This window comes from Heptranchias perlo, chromosome 6, assembly GCF_035084215.1.
Source record: "Heptranchias perlo isolate sHepPer1 chromosome 6, sHepPer1.hap1, whole genome shotgun sequence".
NCBI classification, from domain to species: domain Eukaryota; kingdom Metazoa; phylum Chordata; class Chondrichthyes; order Hexanchiformes; family Hexanchidae; genus Heptranchias; species Heptranchias perlo.
This window is the reverse complement of record NC_090330.1, coordinates 22242935-22264047: the sequence shown is the minus strand read 5'-3', so window position 1 is coordinate 22264047 and position 21113 is coordinate 22242935. Positions and strand designations below refer to the sequence as shown.

Genomic DNA, 21113 nt, shown 5'->3' with positions numbered 1-21113 from the left:
CCCAACATTTCAAGAGCTAGATTTTTGTTGCTTCAGAATATATACCAGTTTGAACCACAAATAAGATAATTTTGTGCATTACCACAACCTTTTACTAAACACTTTTATGCTAACTTATTTTATACTGAATAGACATGCTTTAGAAATGCTGAAAGATGTAAAACTGTGTTTTTAAAAGTAAAGGCCGCAAACCTACCCCATTTGAATAATGATTGATGAGGAGGTTCAAGTTATTGTACATAGACGGCACAGCCATTCCATCTTTCATATCCTTTGTTAATAAGCGATGGTTCACCATATGGTAATGCAAAGCATTGAGGAGTTCAATGTTCACATTGCTTAGCAGTGCATCGCGAATATCCTGTTAGGGAACAAAAGGCAATGTCAGTTACTTAACTATTCCTTTGTGCCTACAATCTACGATGCTATTCGCAAATTTATTAAGCTATTATATCTAACATTGAAACTTAACCATTGAATTTCTACCTTAAAATATCATTGTCTATTTGTAAGACCTTATGGATATTCATTTTTAAATGTCAAGTAATTTAAATGTGGAAATCATGACCAGAGAAAGATTTTTAACTCATACCAAGCATTTGTTTATGACCTCAGCTTTTTTCAGTACTATATTTACCCTGGTGTTTTGCTCCCTGGTTAGTCCTCTCTTCCTCCTGCATCCCAGCACAGCTATTACCTCTGCATATCTTTTCTCCAGCTGAGGTAGCAGCTGATTGATTCACAATCTGATCAGGCTTTTTTGATTCTGTAAGTTCCACGTTTCATTTTAAAGGAATCATTTTTACTTTGAGGAGAGATTTTCTGAGGTGGGACACCCACATCACAGTGTGGCTGACAACTTATCACCCCTATTGATTACTTCAATCAGCCAGCAGTGGAATCCAACCAAAGCCACAGCTATTCAAATTGACTGTCCTCAGCTAGCTTGTAATTTGCCATCTTTGCACAACTGTATTCATCTTATTGCCTTTGAAGGGGGCTGTTCCTCTTGCAAATGATTTATAGACAACTTACAGCATTCAGCAGCGTCCAGGCTTCGTCACTTGGTGCAAAGAAAGTGAAAGATCCGACTCCTTCAATCTCTTTTCTTAGATTAGATCTATCTGCATAAGTTTGTGTATCTCTAGCACCCACAATACTCAAAGTACCATAGACATGATCAATAGGGGCAACTAAAAAGAAAAACAAGGAAGAGTTTTAATCAAAATTGATCTTCATAGGAATATGTACCAGTAAACACAATATACACCTTTAGAGTTTTGTAAGTTAAGAAACTGCTAATCAATCTTAGCAACAGCGTGCTGGCTTGCACTAAATTATACTAATGATATAAAGTGCCATCCTATCACCATTTTCATTACGGGTATTCCCAGTGCTGCAGTAACAGAGCTCAGAGTTGAGATAACACTGTCAAAGTGGAAGATGGACAATCAATATTAGATTAATTTGGGACTACATTTACCTACTTTCCCTGGCAGAGATTTTGAGTATGATGGGCAGTGCATTATATTTTTATGAGTATTGTAAAGTGTGCCACCTGGTTGCTTTTTCACAAGTCTCTTAAAATTTCATTGGATGTGAACTGCTTCATGTCAAACACTTAGTGATGTTGGAAAGTTTCATTCCAGATGCTATGTTCTACAGTGCGTCATTGTTACCCACTAAAGTGCAAATAATTAATTTATTGCTTCATTCACATTGGATCAAGGGGATCTATTCTGCGAGTAGGCTCTCTTGAATGTGGCTGACTCTTTTTCCACTAGACTAAGTTAAATTATTAAAGCTAGCATTCTAGTAAAGAATTATATCTGGGAAAAATAACTCATGAAGCAATTCTCATCTTGTCTCATCTCACTTAATTAACATAATTTCAAAATGCCTTCAACTGAGATCATTTCAAGTATAATTATGATATAGTATTATAAATGGAATGGGTCTTTACCTTAAAAATCAAAACATTCACACAAGGTCTGTTTCATAGATTTGACCAATTAGTTAGAAATTGTTAGACTATGATTGATAGATTGGTTAAACATTATTAAATAAAGGGTAATATGCCCATTAACTACTGTTGGACTATAGTAAACAAATGCTCAATGATTAACATGGCAAGGCGAGACTTCTAAGCTCTCTTTAAATGATTAACAGTGTGATACAGGTCCCCCGATATCTCACCAAGTTTATCCAGTGGGTAGCTGTACCATGCAGACTAGGAAGGCTGTCAATGCTGGATATGCTGATCCCAAGTAGGATAGCAGCAGGTTATTAAAGTTACTTTTAGCATCTCTGGGTGGAGAGAGCAGGAAGCAGCAGCTCTACAATTACCCTCTGCATCTCTAGTTGGGGAGAGGGAGCAGCTTTAAGGGAACTACAATTACCTCACAATCCTGGGTGGGGAGAGGGGCAGCAGTAAGGGCACTATAATTACCCTCAGCGTCTTTGGGTGGGGAGAAGGACAGCAGTAAGGGAATTACAATTACCCTCACCATCTCTGGATGGGGAGTGGAAAATTAGTCAAGTACAAGTGATTGCAAGGTGAAAATCTCATCATGGGGTTGATCAGAGAGCAAAGTTTGGGTGATATATAACCATCTTCTGAATCCAGCCTTGGAATCATTCCAGATTACATAGGCTTTCTTCTATATAGTATATAGCTCACGAGGATAATCTTGAATGGTAGAGAAAGCTGATACTTCTATGCTCTGTGTTACTGATGTGTGATGACGGAACATTAGTTACTACTATATAATCAATGCAGGTATAACAACTGAAAATCAACCTCCATTGTCTCAATCAAATGATGTACCTTCCTGATATTCAGCCAGAATTTTTGCAGGAAAAAGCCTTGTGCAAGATGGCATCTCATTGCACAGATTGCTAATATCAATCTCCTCCTGTCTGACATAAATCAAATATTTAGCACCAGGGAGATGAAATTCAGTTTACGTTATTTGCAATGTATATGTCTTCATTGCTGTACCTAAGGTATTGCAGTAACATAGGTACAAAACCAACATTTAGGGACTCTAGATTACCTACTAATGTCCATTATCCACTGTTGAGTCTCCTGCATGGCAGCATTTGATGGAGGTACCATTGTACGAAGAGAAAATATAATCATATATATTATAATTAAATCAAATTCATGATTTCTCTGTGATTTTGGTATACTCAACAAGTAATATGGCAACCAGTCTAGTGTTTAAGTTATGAAATCAGGACATTTTAATTACCTGCTGGGCACCCACGCCCTTCCTCAAGCCTCATGTAACCTGGGCAGCATTCATATAGGACCAGCCTGTGGTTAAAAAAAAAGAAAATAAGCATATAAACTAGTATCATAGTAGGTACAGTACAGGAGGAGGCCATTTGCTCCTCTATCTCATTCCCACTATTTGGTGGCCTATAGTATAAACCCAGTTGTATAACAGCTCCTCCATTGTTCCTTAATTCTAACCAGATCAATTTTGTCTTTGACCCCTCAACTACATCATTCCTTTCTAGTGCTATAATTGTTTCTTTGATCAACACTGCCATCCCCCCTCCTTTCTGTCCTTCACTATCTTTCCTAATTACCTTGTAGCCAGGAATATTAAGTACCCAATCCTCCCCTTTAAGCCAAAAAATAACCGGGAAGCTAGATACACAAATTGTGGCTCCCATTTTAACAGCCCCATCTGGCGGAAATGGGGTAAGGGGGGCAGTTAAAATAACAGGAATAAGTTACCCCCACTGATCCTGCTTCCTTCCCGCCATATCCCCTTATTAACCTGCTCGTTTGAGCAGGTGAGCAAGACATCCGCAGGAAGGCGGCAGAGTCTTGCTTTAAATATGCAGATCGGGTCCGATGATGTCTCAGGGTGCAATCTGCAATTTCAACCTGAGGCTTGAGTGGGGGGACAGTGTTGGTTCCTCCATCAGGCAAAATCTGCCGGAGGCCGGAATCTGGGCCAGAAGAGGCCTTGCAGGTAAGTTTTACATTTATTTTTCAGGTTTCCTTGTGGGCCAAGAGGGACGGGAGGGCTGCTCTGGGCCTCACAAGGAATCCCTGGGGATCCTTTATGATCCCCTGATCGTGGTTAGACCACCCCCCCCCCCGATTCCCCCCGATCACAGCAAGACCTCCCACTAACTGCTGGGGGCCATCCCATGGTTGCCGGCTGCGGCCTCCTGCCCCTGGTTCACGCTCCCATCCATCGGCCAGGCTGTGAATTTGGCCAGCTGTTGGGCGGGAGACCGCAACATGTTATTTAAATAAGGCCCTGCCATTAAGATCGGCAGGACTTCCAAGTCCCCAATCTTGCCGAGTTTTCCCTGTGCCTTCCCGCACCCTCCCCGGTAATATCAGGGCCATACTGTCTAAACTTCTAATGAAAGCAAACAAATCTCTTGGTAATGTGTTTTGATTGATTTATCCACAGCTCTGAACACTTAATAACTTGCCATTCTGTGTGGGTGGTTGTTCTGTCTACCAGCTTAGTTGATAAATGCAAGACTGTTGTGCACTCAAATAAATACTGTCTAAATCCTCCAGCCAGGAGTTCTATTCACAGACCACTGATGCCAATCGAACGCTGCTGGAAATTACAGTGCCTTTAGATGATTTGAGCCTGCAACTGTGTTACAGGAAACGTGTCTTGTTATTAGTGCAATTCTTCTCAGTTACAACATATATGGGGTAAAATTCAACTTTGTTGGGGGCACAAAATGGGTGGCAATGAATTGGCCACTTGTTATACATCCCACCCTATTTTCCATTCCTTTGAAGTCATTGGAAAGGAGAATTGGGTGGGGTGTATGATGGGTTGGCGATCTGCTTCTACTTGTTTTTGCATCCCACCAAAGCTGAATTTTACCTGCATATACATTGTTGGCAGAGTATGTAGAAAGCATGATTCAGTGTACATGATATAATATAAAATGGTAAGGAACTCCAGGAACCCTGCATCTAATTGATAAAGCAGCTTTTAAATGTTACTGACATTCAACTAAAAATCTACCAACGTAACTACACCTAAATTAATTTAGGAATCAACACAGAATATGATGTTGTGTATATGGACTTTCAAAGGGCATTTGATAAAGTACCACATAATAGATTTGTTAGCAAAATTAAAGCCTCAGGGATTAACGTGACAGTGGTAGCATGGATATAAAATTGGCTAAGGGACTGAAAGCAGAGAGTAGTGGCGAATGGTTGTTTTTCAGACTGGAGGGAAGTATACAGTTAGTGTTCCCCAGGGGTCAGTATTAGGACCACTGCTCTTTTTGATATATATTAATGACCTGGACTTGGGAATAGAGGGTATGATTTCTAAGTTTGCAGATGACACGAAACTCAGAAATATAGTAAACAATGTGGAGGATAGTAACAGATTTCAGGAGGATATAGACAGACTGGTGAAATGGGCAAACAAATGAGGAGAGGCAGTAAAAACTAAATGGTACAATTTTAAAGGGGGCACAGGAACAGAGAGACCTGAGGGTGCACATACACAAATCTTTGAAGATGGCAGAACAAGTTGAGAAGGATGTTAAAAAAAGCATATGGGATCCTGGACTTTATTATTAGAGGTATCGAGTACAAAAGCAAGGAAGTTATGCTAAACCTTTATAAAATACTGGTTACGCCTCAGCTGGAGTATTGTGTTCAATACTGGGCACCACACTTTCGGAAGGATGTCAAGGCCTCAGAGAGGGTACAGAAGAGATTTACTAGAATGGTGCCAGGGACAAGGGAATTCAGTTATGTGGAGAGACTCGAGAAGCTGGGGTTGTTCTCCATAGAACAGAGAAGGTTAAGGAAAGATTTGGTAGAGGTGTTCAAAATCATGAACAGTTTTGAAAGAAGAAATAAGGTGAAACTGTTTCCAGTGGCAGAAGGGTCAGTATTCAGAGGACACAGATTTAAGGTAGTCAGCAAAAGAGCCAAAGGTGACATGAGGAAACATTTTTTTAAGCAGCGAGTGGTAATGATCTGGAATGCACTGCCTGAAAGGGTGGTGGAAGCAGATTCAGTAGTAACTTTCAAACGGGAATTTGATAAATACTTGAAGGGAAAAAAAATACAGGGCTTTGGGGAAAGAGCAGGGGAATGGGATTAATTGGATAGCTCTTTCAAAGAGCTGGCACAGGCAATGATGGGCCTAATAGCCTCCTCCTGTGCTGTACCAACTATGATACTACTATGACAGGCCCAACACTTTCCCTTTATTTATGGCCCTCAGCAAAACCTATGTTTGTGAAGACGCAGTTGCACTGTCACTGTCACTCCTCTTACAAAGCTTCACCCACAGAGAGTGCATATCGTAAAATCACAGGCTTATTCTCTAAGGTTTTAGAGCCATTCATTTTAATGACCTGGAAATTGTATGGAACGTGCTCGTGATTTCCCAGTATGCACTCTTGGTAGGCAAAACCTCCCACTCGAGACTATGAGGTTCTCCTAAGTCCACAGTTAGCACACGAGTCCCCACTTACAGCTTGCCTTGCTGTAGGATGTTGCTTTCGCTGAATTCAGCATTGTTCTCGCTCCACAAGGTTGTCTTAACAGAACACTGTCAGTCCAATACAAGGAAGTGCCTGGCTTCTACTTTGGAAACGCTCAGCATGGCATATTTGAAATCATCTCAGCAGTCAGGCAGGGATCTGAAAAACCTGCCAATACATCTGCTGAAACCACAGCGGATGCACCAGGTAGAAGCAGTAGAAAGAGAAAGGCTAAGCAATTGTAGTTCACAACGGTATGCACAAGTGTGTTTGATGAGCTGTCATGTTGTTAATTTATATATTTTTTTATGGCACATTAAATTTAATCACTATCACCACCACTGCCACGTCTTAGCCATTATTGAGTCCTTTTGTGAATTCACCCTTTCATATGCTCCATCATGAATGCCAAGACATGTTGCCACCCATTGGGCGCATGTGCAATGGTGTATGCGTGGCTGAAGGACTGCTTTGTGCAAAGGGAGTTGGGGGGGGGGTATTGGTTCTGGTGGCTGTTCCAGACAGCCTCAGTATTTAAAAGTCTTCAATTTGCACATCTCATTATGAGATGAGGGCATCCTTGGCATCACGGGCAGCAATGTGCGCAGTTGCTCTGGTGATGGGTTCCCCTTCTTTATTTTCCTCCTCCTCAGGTTGTACTACGGAATAGATCCATTACACCCCCTCCCCCCCCATCCTGGTCGTGTCAGTAAAAAGGGCTCCAAAATGTGGGTAAGTTAGTCTGAACACAGAATTCTCAGTCTCAACAAAGAAATCCCAGTCGAAACACAAAGAACTCCCAGCCAAGCATTTGTCTGTGAGAACTGAGTGCCCAGCTGCAATACCTCACTGTTTATTGAGAAGCGTCAATCAATGGTTTAAAGGGCCAAATGAGCTTCGGCTGCAACTCGCCTCCGTTTCAATGGCATGTTTCAGAAACCACGGGAGACACATTCAGGAGAAGTTAAATCCATTTCTGTTGCAGATTGCACAAAAAGTAAAGTGCCTGAAGTGTTTCAACTACCTGAATTTAAATATCGACCCGCCGGCTTTAAGTGGGGATGGGACTTCCGGGTTTCTGTTTTGAGCACGCATCCTAACACGACTGGGTTAAACCCTGAAGTGGCCGCATTGGAGCCAGGATGCAACCCTGCTCCAAAAAGCTGCTATTTTAACCTCCCACCCGTCCCCAACCCACTCATCCTTGGGGGTTAAAATTACCCCCACGGTGTTTCCATCTCGCTGTCCTGCAGTGTTTCGGACCATTGCTGAAGTAGCCCTCACGAAAGATGCTGCTTGAGATTGTAGTCCTCAACTAAAGGTTAATAAATAATCCAACAGCAGAATGTACAGGGGAAGGATTCCCCCTGGTTGCTACATGTGATCTAAATCATAAATACAGCAGGAAGATTTCCCATCTTTACTCTCTCTAGTAAAATCATTCTAAAAAGAACAAGTTTAGGATTTCACTAGAAACAGCAAATAGAGGAAGCCTTCCCATCACTTTTATGACGCCACTAACACCAAGAGATAACGTTCACCATAATTGATAATCCATATGCAAATTTTAGACAATATAATTTTTTTTAGAATCAATACAGGTGGCCGCAGTAAAGTATACATAGCATTAGCATCTGCCAAAGAAAAAAACAATTGAGCCATTCCATTGAACCACTTAAGTCATACAGCAAATAAAACTATGTGTTATGTCTGCAGCAAAAAGCCAGACAGGATTTCATTGAACAGACATCAGATAGCATGTCTACAGATTGGACATGTTCAGAATTGACAATGGAAAAACTTAAGTCATCTGCAGGGACCGGAGGTCCATTTTGACGGCACCTGGACTGTTTGCACACGCCCATGAATCATGTTACATTGCTGCAAAGCAAATTTAAACCCACACCCTGCAAGTGGGAGCTTGTACTGGACAACAAAGTCAAATCAGGCAACTTTTATTTCCCATATACATGAACACATGCCTAATTCGGAACAGCTGCTGACCTGATGATAAAAGAAAGGCAGCTGCTAGGTAACCAGGGTAGGAGACAAATAACTTACTGTGGAGCCAAGTGCTGTAAAGAAAGATCAATGTTAAAAAGTGCAAACAAATGGATCTCTTTAGAACCATTTGTTTAACAGTAATTGCTTAGGTTCACTGATATGTCACATTCCAGACAGCTGAATGGTTATTGTGGGAAGATAGAGGTAATGTGGTGACTCTTATACTTTATTTTACAAGTGGTGTTTGCTTTAGAAGAGGTGGAGAATAAATGTGGCAAATCTGTCATTTTTGTGATGAAGTTAGGGAAGAGATAGCAGAGGCATTATTATGTATATATAAAAATTCATTAGCAAAGGGAATAGTGCCAAAGGACTGGTGGACAGTTAATGTTATTCCTATATTTAAAAAAGGAGATAGAACAAGTTCAAGGAACTATAGACCAGTTAGTTTAACCGGTGGTCGGAAAGAAAATGGAATCTTTAGTCAAAGATGTAATAGAAAAACATCAAGAAACCAAAAATATAATAAAGAATAGTCAGCATGAATTTCAAAGAGGAAGGTCATGCTTGACCAACCTTATCGAATTCTCTGAAGAAGTAACGGAAATAGTAGACGAGGGTAATGCAGTAGATGTAATATATTTGAATTTTCAAAAGGCTTTTGATAAGGTACTGCATAGTAGATTCATGACTAAGGTCAGAGCATATAGAGTCAGGGGACAGAATGGATAGCAAGCTAGCTACAAAAAAAAACAGAGTACTCAGCTACTGAGACCGGCAAAAGGTGGGACATGGTATTCCGCAGGGATCGGTACTGGGATCACTGTTGTTCACAATTTACATTAACGATTTGGACTCGGGTATTGGAAGTACAATTTCAAAATTTGCGGACGACACCAAATTAGGAGGTGTAGTTAATACAAAGGAAGAATGCGACAAAATACAAGAGGACATTAATAAACTTGCTGAATGGGCATGTAATTGGCAAATTAATTTCAGTATATATAAGTGTGAGGTGCTGCATTTTGGTAGGAAGAATAAGGAGGCCACGTACTGCTTGGATAATAAGAATCTAAACAGGATAGAGGAGCAAAGGGATCTAGGGGTGCAGATACACAAGTAGCGACGCAGATTAATAAGGCCATTAAAAAAAGCAAACCAAGTACTGGGGTTCATTTCTAGAGGGATGTAATTGAAAAGCAGAGAGGTTATGTTAAACTTGTATATAACCTTGGTTAGAATACTGTGCACAGTTCTGGTCTCCATATTATAATAAGGATATAGAGGCTTTGGAGAAGGTGCAAAAGAGATTCACAAGCATGATACCAGAACCGAGAGGATACACTTGTCAGGAAAGGCTGAACGAGCTGGTGCTCTTTTCTCTAGAAAAAAGAAGGCTGAGGCGTGACCTGATAGAGATCTTTAAGATAATGAAAGGGTTTGATAGGGTAGATGTAGAGAAAATGTTTCCACTTGTGGGGGAGTCCAAAACTAGAAGTCATATATATAAGATAGTCACTAATAAATCCAATGGGGAATTTAAGAGAAACTTCTTTACCCAAAGAATGATAAGAATGTGGAACACACTACCACAAGGAGTAGTTGAGGCAAATAGCATAGTGCATTTAAGGGGAAGCTGGATAAGCACATGAGGGAGAAGGAATAAAAGAGTATGCTGATGGGGTTCGATGAAACGGGGTACAAGGAGGCTCGTGTGGAGCATAAACGCCGGTATAGTCCAGTTGGGTTGAATGGCCTGTTTCTGTGCTGTAGACTTGATGTACCCCGATGTAACATCAGGGCCTAGGAATTGGAACATCACTCGCTGCACGCGCCTTGGAAGCCGACGGCAAATTGGTCCCCGGTCCTCATTTCTTTATTACTGGTGAACTGTGGGTGGTAGTCACAGCCCAGAGGTCGCGGTCGCTGATGGGGTGTAAATTCGGCCAGCTCGGATGCCAGCTGAAGTCCCGAGGAACGTCTAGGAGGGGGAGGGGGTTGGCAAGCGGTGGCCGACAGTGGCCCGTGGATTTAACGTGAAGCTGGGAGGAGCACTCCTGCTTCTTCTGTCTCTACATTAAGGTAAGTACAAAAATTAAAACTTACCTTTTTGGTGGGAGCCTCCAATGGCCCTTTAAGGACTGCTGATTTGGCTGCTAAGCACTTGAAGAAACTGACTGCAACATGCATGGTGCAGGCTGCGGGCAGTTGCAGTCAAATTTTGTAAAGGAGGCCTCAAGCAGGTGTTAGGCCTCATTTGCATATGCAAAAGGATCTAATGCCTGTTTCAGGGACGTGCCCTGGACGCTTATGAAAGTGCCTTTACCAATATGGCGAGCCGATGCAGAATGAGCTTGCGCACGCCGCTCGCCATATTGGACCATTTGGCACAGGTACAAAACAGGTGCAGCGCAATGCAATTTCTAAGCCTAAATTCTATTAGATGGATGCGTTTGTTTTTCAAACAGTCTACAGATGCGCTCTGAAGATACTTTCCAAGATAATGAACACTAAAAAGAAAAAGACATGCATTTACATAGCGCCTTTCATGACCTCAAAGTGCTTTACAGCCAATGAAGTACTTTTGAAGTCTAGTCACTGTTGTAACGTAGGAAACGCAGCAGACAATTTGTGCACAGCAAAGTCCTACAAACATCAATGAAATAAATGACCAGATCAGCTGTTTTTTTTAGGTTTTGGTTGAGTGATAAATGTTTGCCAAGAGAACTCCTCTGCTCTTCTTCGAATAGTGCCATTGGATCTTTTACGTGCACTTGAAAGGGCAAATGGGGACGTGTTATAACCTCCCATCTGAAAGACACTCTGACAGTGCAGCACTTCCTCAATACTACACTGAAGTGCAAGCCTAGAATAGGTGCTCAAGTCTCTGGAGTAGGACTTGCAACCACAATCTTCTATCTCAGAGGAAAGTGTGCTACCACTGAGCCAAGACTGACATAAGGAAATTCATATCAAGACGGTGTACTTTTATATAACTAATGCAAAAATTATTTTAATTATTTTTTTTAAATAGTTGATGTAGGGGGTCTATGGTGACCAGCAGTGAGATATGGGTTATGTCCCACATATGAGTACAATGAATAATTTGTAAGTGACAATCTCACAAGTGAGTCATGGTCATGAATGGGATATGGAACAGATAAACATGAGATGCAACTGCAGGCTTCTCAGGCTCAGGCCTCAGACACTGGAACCTTCTGGCAGCCAATTGGATTAAAAGAAAATTGATGCCAAGGGAGGAGTAAGCAATGGGGGTAATGTTTAACTTTGATGGGGGTGTAAAACTGGCTTTAATGGAAAGGAAAATCAGACAGGGTGTATAACAGGAGGTTGATCCAATAGTGCCAATTTTGCACCCCCAAAGTTAAAAGTTACCGCCAATATCAAACGAGTGCTCACCTTGGTTCTTCTGACTACCCCTGGAACCCTACAGATTCTCTGGGTGGCGTGGGTCCTCGGGCAGGCCCCATCTTCTTTAGATGATCTGCACTGAGGGGCCCCACAAGCTGTAGACCAAGGAAGCCAGGAAAGCCCCTTTCTGCTTTAGTAACATTGCTCCACTGGTCCTGTGCCTACTGCTGTGCCCCCTGGAAAGCCCCAGAAATCCCAAGCCAACATTAAAGGGGCAAGGGTCAGGAAAATTGGCCCTTTGTCTCCTCAACTCGGAATGCCAAATGTATTATATCTGATTCTCCTTCAAAACATGTCCACAAATTTGTGCAGTTGTAAACCTAGAAATGCATGCCATGTTATGTGGCATTCCTGAAACTTCTGGCTTTAAAAAAAATGTGTTCTCAGGATGTGGACGTACTGGCAAAGCCACAAATTATTGCCCATCCCTAGTTGCCTTGAAAAGGTGCTGGTGGCCAGTTCAGAAGGCATTTAAGAGTAAAAGACATATTGTGGGACAAGAATCACATGTAAGCCTGACCAGGTAGCAGGTTCCCTTCCCTGATGGACATCAGTAAACCAGTGGATTCGGCAGCAAATTATCAGACTATTGAGTTCAATTTAAGAACATAAGAACATAAAAAATAGGAGCAGGAGTAGGCCATACGGCCCCTCGAGCCTGCTCTGCCATTCAATAAGATCATGGCTGATCTTCGACCTCATCTCTACTTTCCGTCCAATCCCCATATCCTTTGATTCCCCTAGAGTCCGAAAATCTATCTACCTCAGCCATGAACATATTCAACAACTCAGCATCCACGGCCACTGGGGTAGAAAATTCCAAAGATTCACAACCCTCTGAGTGAAGAAATTCCTCCTCATTTCAGTCTTATTTGGCCAACCCCTTATCCTGAGACTATGCCCCCCTAGTTCTAGACTCTCCAGCCAGGGGAAACAACCTCTCAGCAACTACCCTATCAAGCCCCCTCAGTATCTTGTATGTTTCAATGAGATCACCTCTCATTCTTCTAAACTCCAGAGAGTATAGGCCCATTCTACTCAATCTCTCTTCATAGGACAACCCTCTCATCCCAGAAATCAATCCAGTGAACCTTCGTTGCACTGTCTCTAAGGCAAGTATATCCTTCCTTAGGTAAGGAGACCAAAACTGTACACAGTACTCCAGGTGAGGTCTCACCAAAGCCCTGTACAACTGTAGAAAGACTTCCTTACTCTTGTACTCCAACCCACTATCAATAATGGCCAACATGCCAATCGCCTTCCTAACTACTTGCTGTAACTTTTTGTGCTTCTTGTATGAGGTCACCTTAATCCACTTGAACACCACATTTAATAGTTTCTCACCATTTAAAAGATATTCTGTTTTTCTATTCTTCCTACCAAAGTGAATAACCTCACATTTCCCCACATTATATTCCATCTACTACCTCCTTGCCCACTCACCTAACCTGTCTATATCCCTTTTCAGACTCTTTGTGTCCTCCTCACAGCTTACTTTCACAATTTATGACCTCTAAGTTGCCAGATCAGTGCAATAACCACTGGGCCACTTTACTCGGTGTACTTGGTACCAGAGACGATAACTATCTGTATAGGAATTCCATTCTCCAAACCCCAAAACAAGTGCCACACTTACTTAGGTCAAAGCAACTCTCTTTGCACTATATGAAAGTTTATTAGATAAGAAACAAGTACAATTACTGACTGAAGTGACACCTTTTCTTAATATGTAAAGAACTTTGAATTACTGAGTAAGGGATTGGTAAAATTCTTTTGCAGCCTCTTAAATTTTGAGTGCCACTGTGCATGCATAAACTGCAGCATTCATAGCTCTTACCTACTTGTGAATGCATTGTGGCATTCTGAGTTTTAGAGGAAAGTAGAACACCGCTGCCTGCAGGAGTATAAACCTGGCCGACATGAGTGAGACAGCATTATTTAATAGGTTTCACTTGTGCCGACCCAGTAAATGTAACAAGGGCAAAAGCATACGTGGCTGCAGAAAAAAAAAGGCAAAACGATACCATTAAATACTGTCTGCGCCACCTGTTCCCAGCAGGCATGGTCTTTTCCTACATTGAGACTTTTGGAAACTGCATTTGCAATTTTGGAAGGAAGCCATCTGGAAAAGCAAATATTCTTTCCAGCCAGGATTGCAAGACAGCAGTACATATGATACTAAGTTCAATAAGCAGCACATTTCCGCTTAGCAAAAACCTCTAAAGGGAAAAAGCATCACTACTGAGTGACCGGTTCCATATGTTCCTCTGAGTGGCTGTGCACCAGAAAATTATCTCAGCAGAGATCATGACAGAATATGAGCACAGAACTGCTTCTGTAGAAATCATTGGACAACAACCAATGTCAATGGTTGGAGAAATTTAAATGCAAATGTTTGATATAATGCACCAGACTGAATTCGTACCTTATCATTGTGATGTAGGCGTAGTACCTCTCTTGGGGCTAGAGATTGCTTATCAACCACAAGTCAATCTTTCCAGTAGACCGGAAAGTAGGGAGCCAGTTTAACAATAAAGAACTTTCTAAGATTACTTTCTGAGTAGCTTATCTCCCTGAATAGCCTGCAGTAAAAATACTTCCATGATTTTCACAGAAACGAAGACTACAATTAATGTGGAGCGAGCTGATGAAGGGTTTACACCTGAAATGTTAACTTGTCTGTTCTCTTCACTGATGACGTTAGCCCTGCTGACTGCTTCCAGCATTTTCTGTTTTGGTTTCAGGTTTGGTATTTCACTTTTCACTACAGATAATATGTACATAAATAAGATCTGCCTGGAAGTTGATTTCCTATCATAACAGTATTCAAATGTCAAAGGCTTAACAAAGTCCAGATTTCACCATTACAATCTCTTCAGTGTTATCTAATATGTAAATACACACTGCCACTTCAAAGATTAATAATGCAGATCCCCAAAAGCTAAAACTCTGACACATTTTCCTATAAAGACCATTGTTTATCTTGTTACCCAACAGTAAGCTTTACAAAAATTTAATTTAAACATATTTTCTAAAAAGGGAAAATTAATTTTCACTTAATTGTTTAACAAATTTTAGCAAGGCTTTTGACAAGGTCCCACATGGCAGATTGGTCAAAAAAGTAAAAGCCCATGGGATCCAAGGGAAAGTGGTTAGTTGGATCCAAAATTGGCTCAGTGGCAGGAAGCAAAGGGTAATGGTTGATGGGTGTTTTTGCTACTGGAAGGCTGTTTCCAGTGGGGTCCCGCAAGGCTCAGTACTAGTCCCATGCTTTTTGTGGCATATATTATCGATTTGGACTTGAATGTCGGGGGCTTGATGAAGAAGAAGTTTGCAGATCTTACAAAAATTGGCCGTGTGGTTGATAGTGAGGAGGAAAGCTGTAGATTGCAGAAAGATATCAATGGACTGCTCAGGTGGGCAGAAAAGTGGCAAATGGAATTCAGTCCAAAGAAGTGCGAGGTAATGCATTTGGGGAGGGCAAACAAGGCAAGGGAGTACACAATAAATGGGAGGATACTGAGAGGTGTAGAGGAACAAAGGGACCTTGGAGTGCATGTCCACTGATCCCTGAAGGTAACTGGACAGGTAAATAAGATGGTCAAGAAGGCATACAGGATACTTTCCTTTATTAGCTAAGGCATAGAATATAAGAGCAGGGACATTATGCTAGAACTGTATAAAATATTAGTTAGGCCTCAGCTTGAGTACTGCGTACAGTTCTGGTCACCACATTACAGAAAAGATGTGATTGCACTGGAAAGGGTCCAGAGGAGGTTTACGAGGATGTTGCCAGGGCTGAAGAATTTTAGCTATGAGCAAAGATTGGATAGGCTGGGCTTGTTTTCTTTGGCACAAAGGAGGCTGAGGGGAGATTTAATTGAGGTATATAAAGTTATGACGGGACTAGATAGAGTGGATACGGAGGACCTATTTCCCTTAACAGAGGGGTCAGTGACCAGGGGGCATAGATTTAAAGTAACTGGTAGAAAAATTAGAGGGGAGCTGAGGAGAATTTTTTTTACCCAGAGGGTGGTGGGGGTCTGGAACTCACTGCCTGAAAGGGTAGCAGGGGCAGAAACCCTCAACTCATTTAAAAAGTACTTGGATGTGCACTTGAAGTGCTGTAACTTACAGGGCTACGAACCAAGTGCTGGAAAGTGGGATTAAGCTGGATAGCTCCTTTTTGGCCAGCATGGATACGATGGGCCGAATGGCCTCTTTCTGTGCTGTAACTTTCTATGATTCTATGAAATGTACAGTGCCAAGGAATGACACTGCTCTCTACTTAAGATTCTTTAAAAGGCTTATGTAGGCTGCATTCATTTATAGTTACTCTCTTATCTCGTGGCAGGCGCTATTTTACTGCTAAAAGGATAAGTAGGCAGATGATCTGAACCCCAATCTCTGTAATGTTTCCCAGCAACCAGCAACTATGAGATGAACAGCGCTATCTCAGAAACATTTCGCTGCTGATTTTTCCTCCCAGCAGAGAAGTATTTTGCCTCAGCTTTGTGGCTCCTTTATGACCTGGTCAACACTGGGATTGCAATGTTTTTGCAAGTGTGAGTACAAACTTGTAACTTGCAATTCCTCAACCCAGTGAGTTGAAGCAATCCATTTTTCTTTATGAATGAGCATCCATAGTTTAAATATTTTTGCCTTCGCCTGTCCTTACGTCTTTCAGACTTCTGCCAATGCTAAAAGGAGATACATGAAAGTAGCTTCAGATGGCATTTCCTCTAGTTTTCCCTTCCTTCCCCTGGTCTCTGTAGGGAAGTGCCTGGTTGGTTCTTCTCCACAACCATGTAGTTGTGATTGAGAACTCAGCTTGAGCAAAATTATGAGTATGAATCCCTAACTTACTCCTTTGCGGCATGGCCATTGGGACTCCATGTTATGTCAAGCAACTGTGGGACTCCCTGTCGTGTCAAGCAACTGTGGGACTCCCTGTCGTGTCAAGCGACTGTGGGACTCCCTGTCGTGTCATGGGACTGTGGGACTCCCTGTCGTGTCATGGGACTGTGGGACTCCCTGTCGTGTCAAGCGACTGTGGGACTCCCTGTCGTGTCAAGCGACTGTGGGACTCCCTGTCGTGTCAAGCGACTGTGGGACTCCCTGTCGTGTCATGGGACTGTGGGACTCCCTGTCGTGTCATGGGACTGTGGGACTCCCTGTCGTGTCATGGGACTGTGGGACTCCCTGTCGTGTCATGGGACTGTGGGACTCCCTGTCGTGTCATGGGACTGTGGGACTCCCTGTCGTGTCATGGGACTGTGGGACTCCCTGTCGTGTCATGGGACTGTGGGACTCCCTGTCGTGTCATGGGACTGTGGGACTCCCTGTCGTGTCATGGGACTGTGGGACTCCCTGTCGTGTCATGGGACTGTGGGACTCCCTGTCGTGTCATGGGACTGTGGGACTCCCTGTCGTGTCATGGGACTGTGGGACTCCCTGTCGTGTCATGGGACTGTGGGACTCCCTGTCGTGTCATGGGACTGTGGGACTCCCTGTCGTGTCATGGGACTGTGGGACTCCACGTCGTGTCATGGGACTGTGGGACTCCCTGTCGTGTCATGGGACTGTGGGACTCCCTGTCGTGTCATGGGACTGTGGGACTCCCTGTCGTGTCATGGGACTGTGGGACTCCACGTCGTGTCATGGGACTGAGGGACTCCCTGTCGTGTCATGGGACTGTGGGACTCCCTGTCGTGTCATGGGACTGTGGGACTCCACGTCGTGTCATGGGACTGTGGGACTCCACGTCGTGTCATGGGACTGAGGGACTCCCTGTCGTGTCATGGGACTGTGGGGACTCCCTGTCGTGTCATGGGCTTGAGGGACTCCATGTCATGTCATGGGACTGAGGGACTCCCTGTCGTGTCATGGGACTGTGGGACTGCATGTCATGCTATGGGACCGTGGGACTCTATGTCATGTTATAAGTCAGAAAGAACGTAAGAAATAGGAACAGGAGTAGACCATATGGCCCTTCAAGCCTGCTCCGCCATTCAATAAGATTATGGCTGATCTTCGAACTCAACTCCACTTTCCTGCCCCATACCCATATCCCTTGATTCCCTTAGTGTGGAAAAATCTATCGATCTCAGTCTTGAATATACTCAATGACTGAGCATCCACAGCCCTCTGGTAGAGAATTCCTAAGATTCACAACCCTCCGAGTGAAAGATTTTTTCCTCATCTCGGTCCTAAATGGCCGACCACTTATCTTGAGACTATGACCCCTAGTTCTGGACTCTGCAGCCAGGGGAAACAGCCTCTCAGCATCTACCCTTTCAAGCTCTCTAAGAATTTTATATGTTTCAATGAGATCACCTCATTCTAAACTCCAGAGAATATAGGCCCATTCTATAAAATCTCTCCTCATCAAACAACCCTCTCATCCCAGGAATCAATCTAGTGAACCTTTTTTGCACCCCCTCTAAGGCAAGTATATCCTTCCTTAGGTAATGAGACCAAAATTGTACACAGTACTCCAGGTTTGGTCTCACCAGAGCCCTATATAATTACAGCAAGACCTCCTTACTCTTGTACTCCAGTCCCCTTGCAATAAAGGCTAACATACTATTTGCCTTCCTAATTGCTTGCTGAACCCGCTTGTTAACTTTCTGTGATTCGTGCAAAAGGAAACCCAAATCCCTCTGAATATCAACTCTCACCTTTTAAAAAATATTCTGCTTTTCTATTCTTCCTACCAAAGTGGATAATTTCCCCACATTATACTCCATCTGCCACCTTCTCGCCCACTCTCTTGACCTGTCTATATCCCTTTGCAGCCTCTTTGTGTCCTCCTCGCAGCTTACTTTCCCACCTAGCTTTGTATCGTCAGCAAACTTGGATATATTACACGCAGTCCCCTCATCTAAGTCATAGATATATATTAGAAACAGCTGAGGCCCAAGCACTGATCCATGCGGCACCCCATTAGTTACAACCTGCCAACCTTAAAATGACCCGTTTATTCCTACTCTCTGTTTCTCTCCTTTAACCAATCCTCAATCCATGCTAATATATTACCCCCAACCCCATGAGCCCTAATTTTCTGTAACAACCTCTTGTGTGGCACCTTATCAAATGCCTTTTGAAAATCCAAACATATTACATCCACTGGTTTCCCGTTATCGACCCTGCTAGTTACACCCTCAGAATATTCGAATAGATTTGTCAAAAACAATTTCCCTTTCATTAAACCGTGTTGACTCTGCCTAATCATATTATGATTTTCTAACTGCCCTGTTACTATGTCCTTAATAATAGATTCTAGCAAGTTCCCGACTACTGATGTCAGGTTAACTGGCTTTATAGTTCCCTGTTTTGTCTCTCCCTCCTTTCTTGAATAGCGGAGTTATATTTGCTGCCTTCCAATCCATGGTGACCGTTCTAGAATCCAGGGAATTCTGGAAGATCCAAACCAATGCATCCACCGTCTCTGCAGCCACCTCTTTTAAAACCCAAGGATACAGGTCATCAGGTCCAGGGGATTTGTCGGCTTTTAGTCCCATTAATTTCTCCAGTACTTTTTCTTCACTAATCATAATTATTTTAATTTCCTCACTCTCATTAGACCCTTGGTTCCCCACTATTTTGGGTATTTTTTGTGTCTTCTACTGTGAAAACAGATATAAAATATTTGTTTAACGTCTCTGCCATGTCCTTATTCCCCACAATTTCTCCTGTCTCTGCCTCTAGGGGACCCATGTTTACTTTTGCTAATCTCTTCCTTTTTACGTACTTGTAGAAGCTCCTACAATCTGTTTTTATATTTCTTGCTAGTTTCCTCTCATATTCAATTTTCTCCCTCTTTATCAATTTCTTGGTCATTATTTGCTGATTTCTAAAACCCTCCCAATCCTCAGGCTTACTACACTTTTTGGCAACATTGTAGGGCTCTTCTTTTAACCGAATACTATCCTCAACTACTCTAGTTCGCCACGGTTGGATGACGTTTCTGGTGGAGTTTTTATTCCTCAAGGGAATATATATTCGTTGGGAATTATGAATTATTTCTTTAAATGTTTGCCATTGCTTATCTGCTGTCATATCTTTTAATCTAATTTCCCAATCTACCTTAGCCAACTTGCCCCTCATACTATGTAATTGTCTTTATTTAAATTTAACGTATCCGAAGGTGGCACAGTCCCTTAACACGACAAGGAGTCCCACAGTCCCTTAACACGACAAGGAGTCCCACAGTCCCTTAACACGACAAGGAGTCCCACAGTCCCTGAACACGACAAGGAGTCCCACAGTCCCTGAACACGACGTGGAGTCCCACAGTCCCTGAACACGACAAGGAGTCCCACAGTCCCTGAACACGACAAGGAGTCCCACAGTCCCTTAACACGACGTGGAGTCCCACAGTCCCTTAACATGACAAGGAGTCCCACAGTCCCTTAACACAACAAGGAGTCCCACAGTCCCTTAACACGACGTGGAGTCCCACAGTCCCTTAACGTGACGTGGAGTCCCACAGTCCCTGAACACGACGTGGAGTCCCACAGTCCCTGAACACGACGTGGAGTCCCACAGTCCCTTAACACGACGTGGAGTCCCACAGTCCCTGAACACGACGTGGAGTCCCACAGTCCCTTAACACGACAAGGAGTCCCACAGTCCCTGAACACGACGTGGAGTCCCACAGTCCCTGAACACGACGTGGAGTCCCACAGTCCCTGAACACGACGTGGAGTCCCACAGTCCCTGAACACGACGTGGAGTCCCACAGTCCCTGAACACGACAAGGAGTCCCACAGTCCCTGAACACGACGTGGAGTCCCACAGTCCCAGAAGTATTTGGACTTAACGACATCACTCTCAAACTCAATATGAAATTCTATCATATTATGATCACGCTGCCCCAGAGATCAAACCCATTTATCTCTATTTGTGCTATTAATTCATCTATCTTGTTACGAATACTTCTGGGACTGTGGGACTCCCTGTCGTGTTAAGGGACTGTGGGACTCCACGTCGTGTTACGGGACTGTGGGACTCCACGTCGTGTTACGGGACTGTGGGACTCCTTGTCGTGTTCAGGGACTGTGGGACTCCACGTCGTGTTCAGGGACTGTGGGACTCCACGTCGTGTTACGGGACTGTGGGACTCCTTGTCATGTTAAGGGACTGTGGGACTCCTTGTCATGTTA

The 21113-nt window shown here is 43.0% G+C and overlaps 1 protein-coding gene across 4 annotated transcripts in view; it reads right to left on the bottom strand.

The window, feature by feature from the left end:
• The window catches only part of LOC137322820 (periostin-like), a 77292-nt gene that overhangs the window by 48879 nt on the left and 7300 nt on the right, over window positions 1-21113 (bottom strand). For all 4 annotated transcript variants that reach the window (XM_067985904.1, XM_067985905.1, XM_067985906.1 and 1 more), the window contains exons 3-5: window positions 3255-3319; window positions 1036-1193; window positions 197-361 (exon numbers count right to left, since the gene is read on the bottom strand). In XM_067985904.1, coding sequence (XP_067842005.1) covers window positions 197-361; window positions 1036-1193; window positions 3255-3319 — 388 coding nt within the window. The remainder of the gene's footprint in view (window positions 1-196; window positions 362-1035; window positions 1194-3254; window positions 3320-21113) is intronic.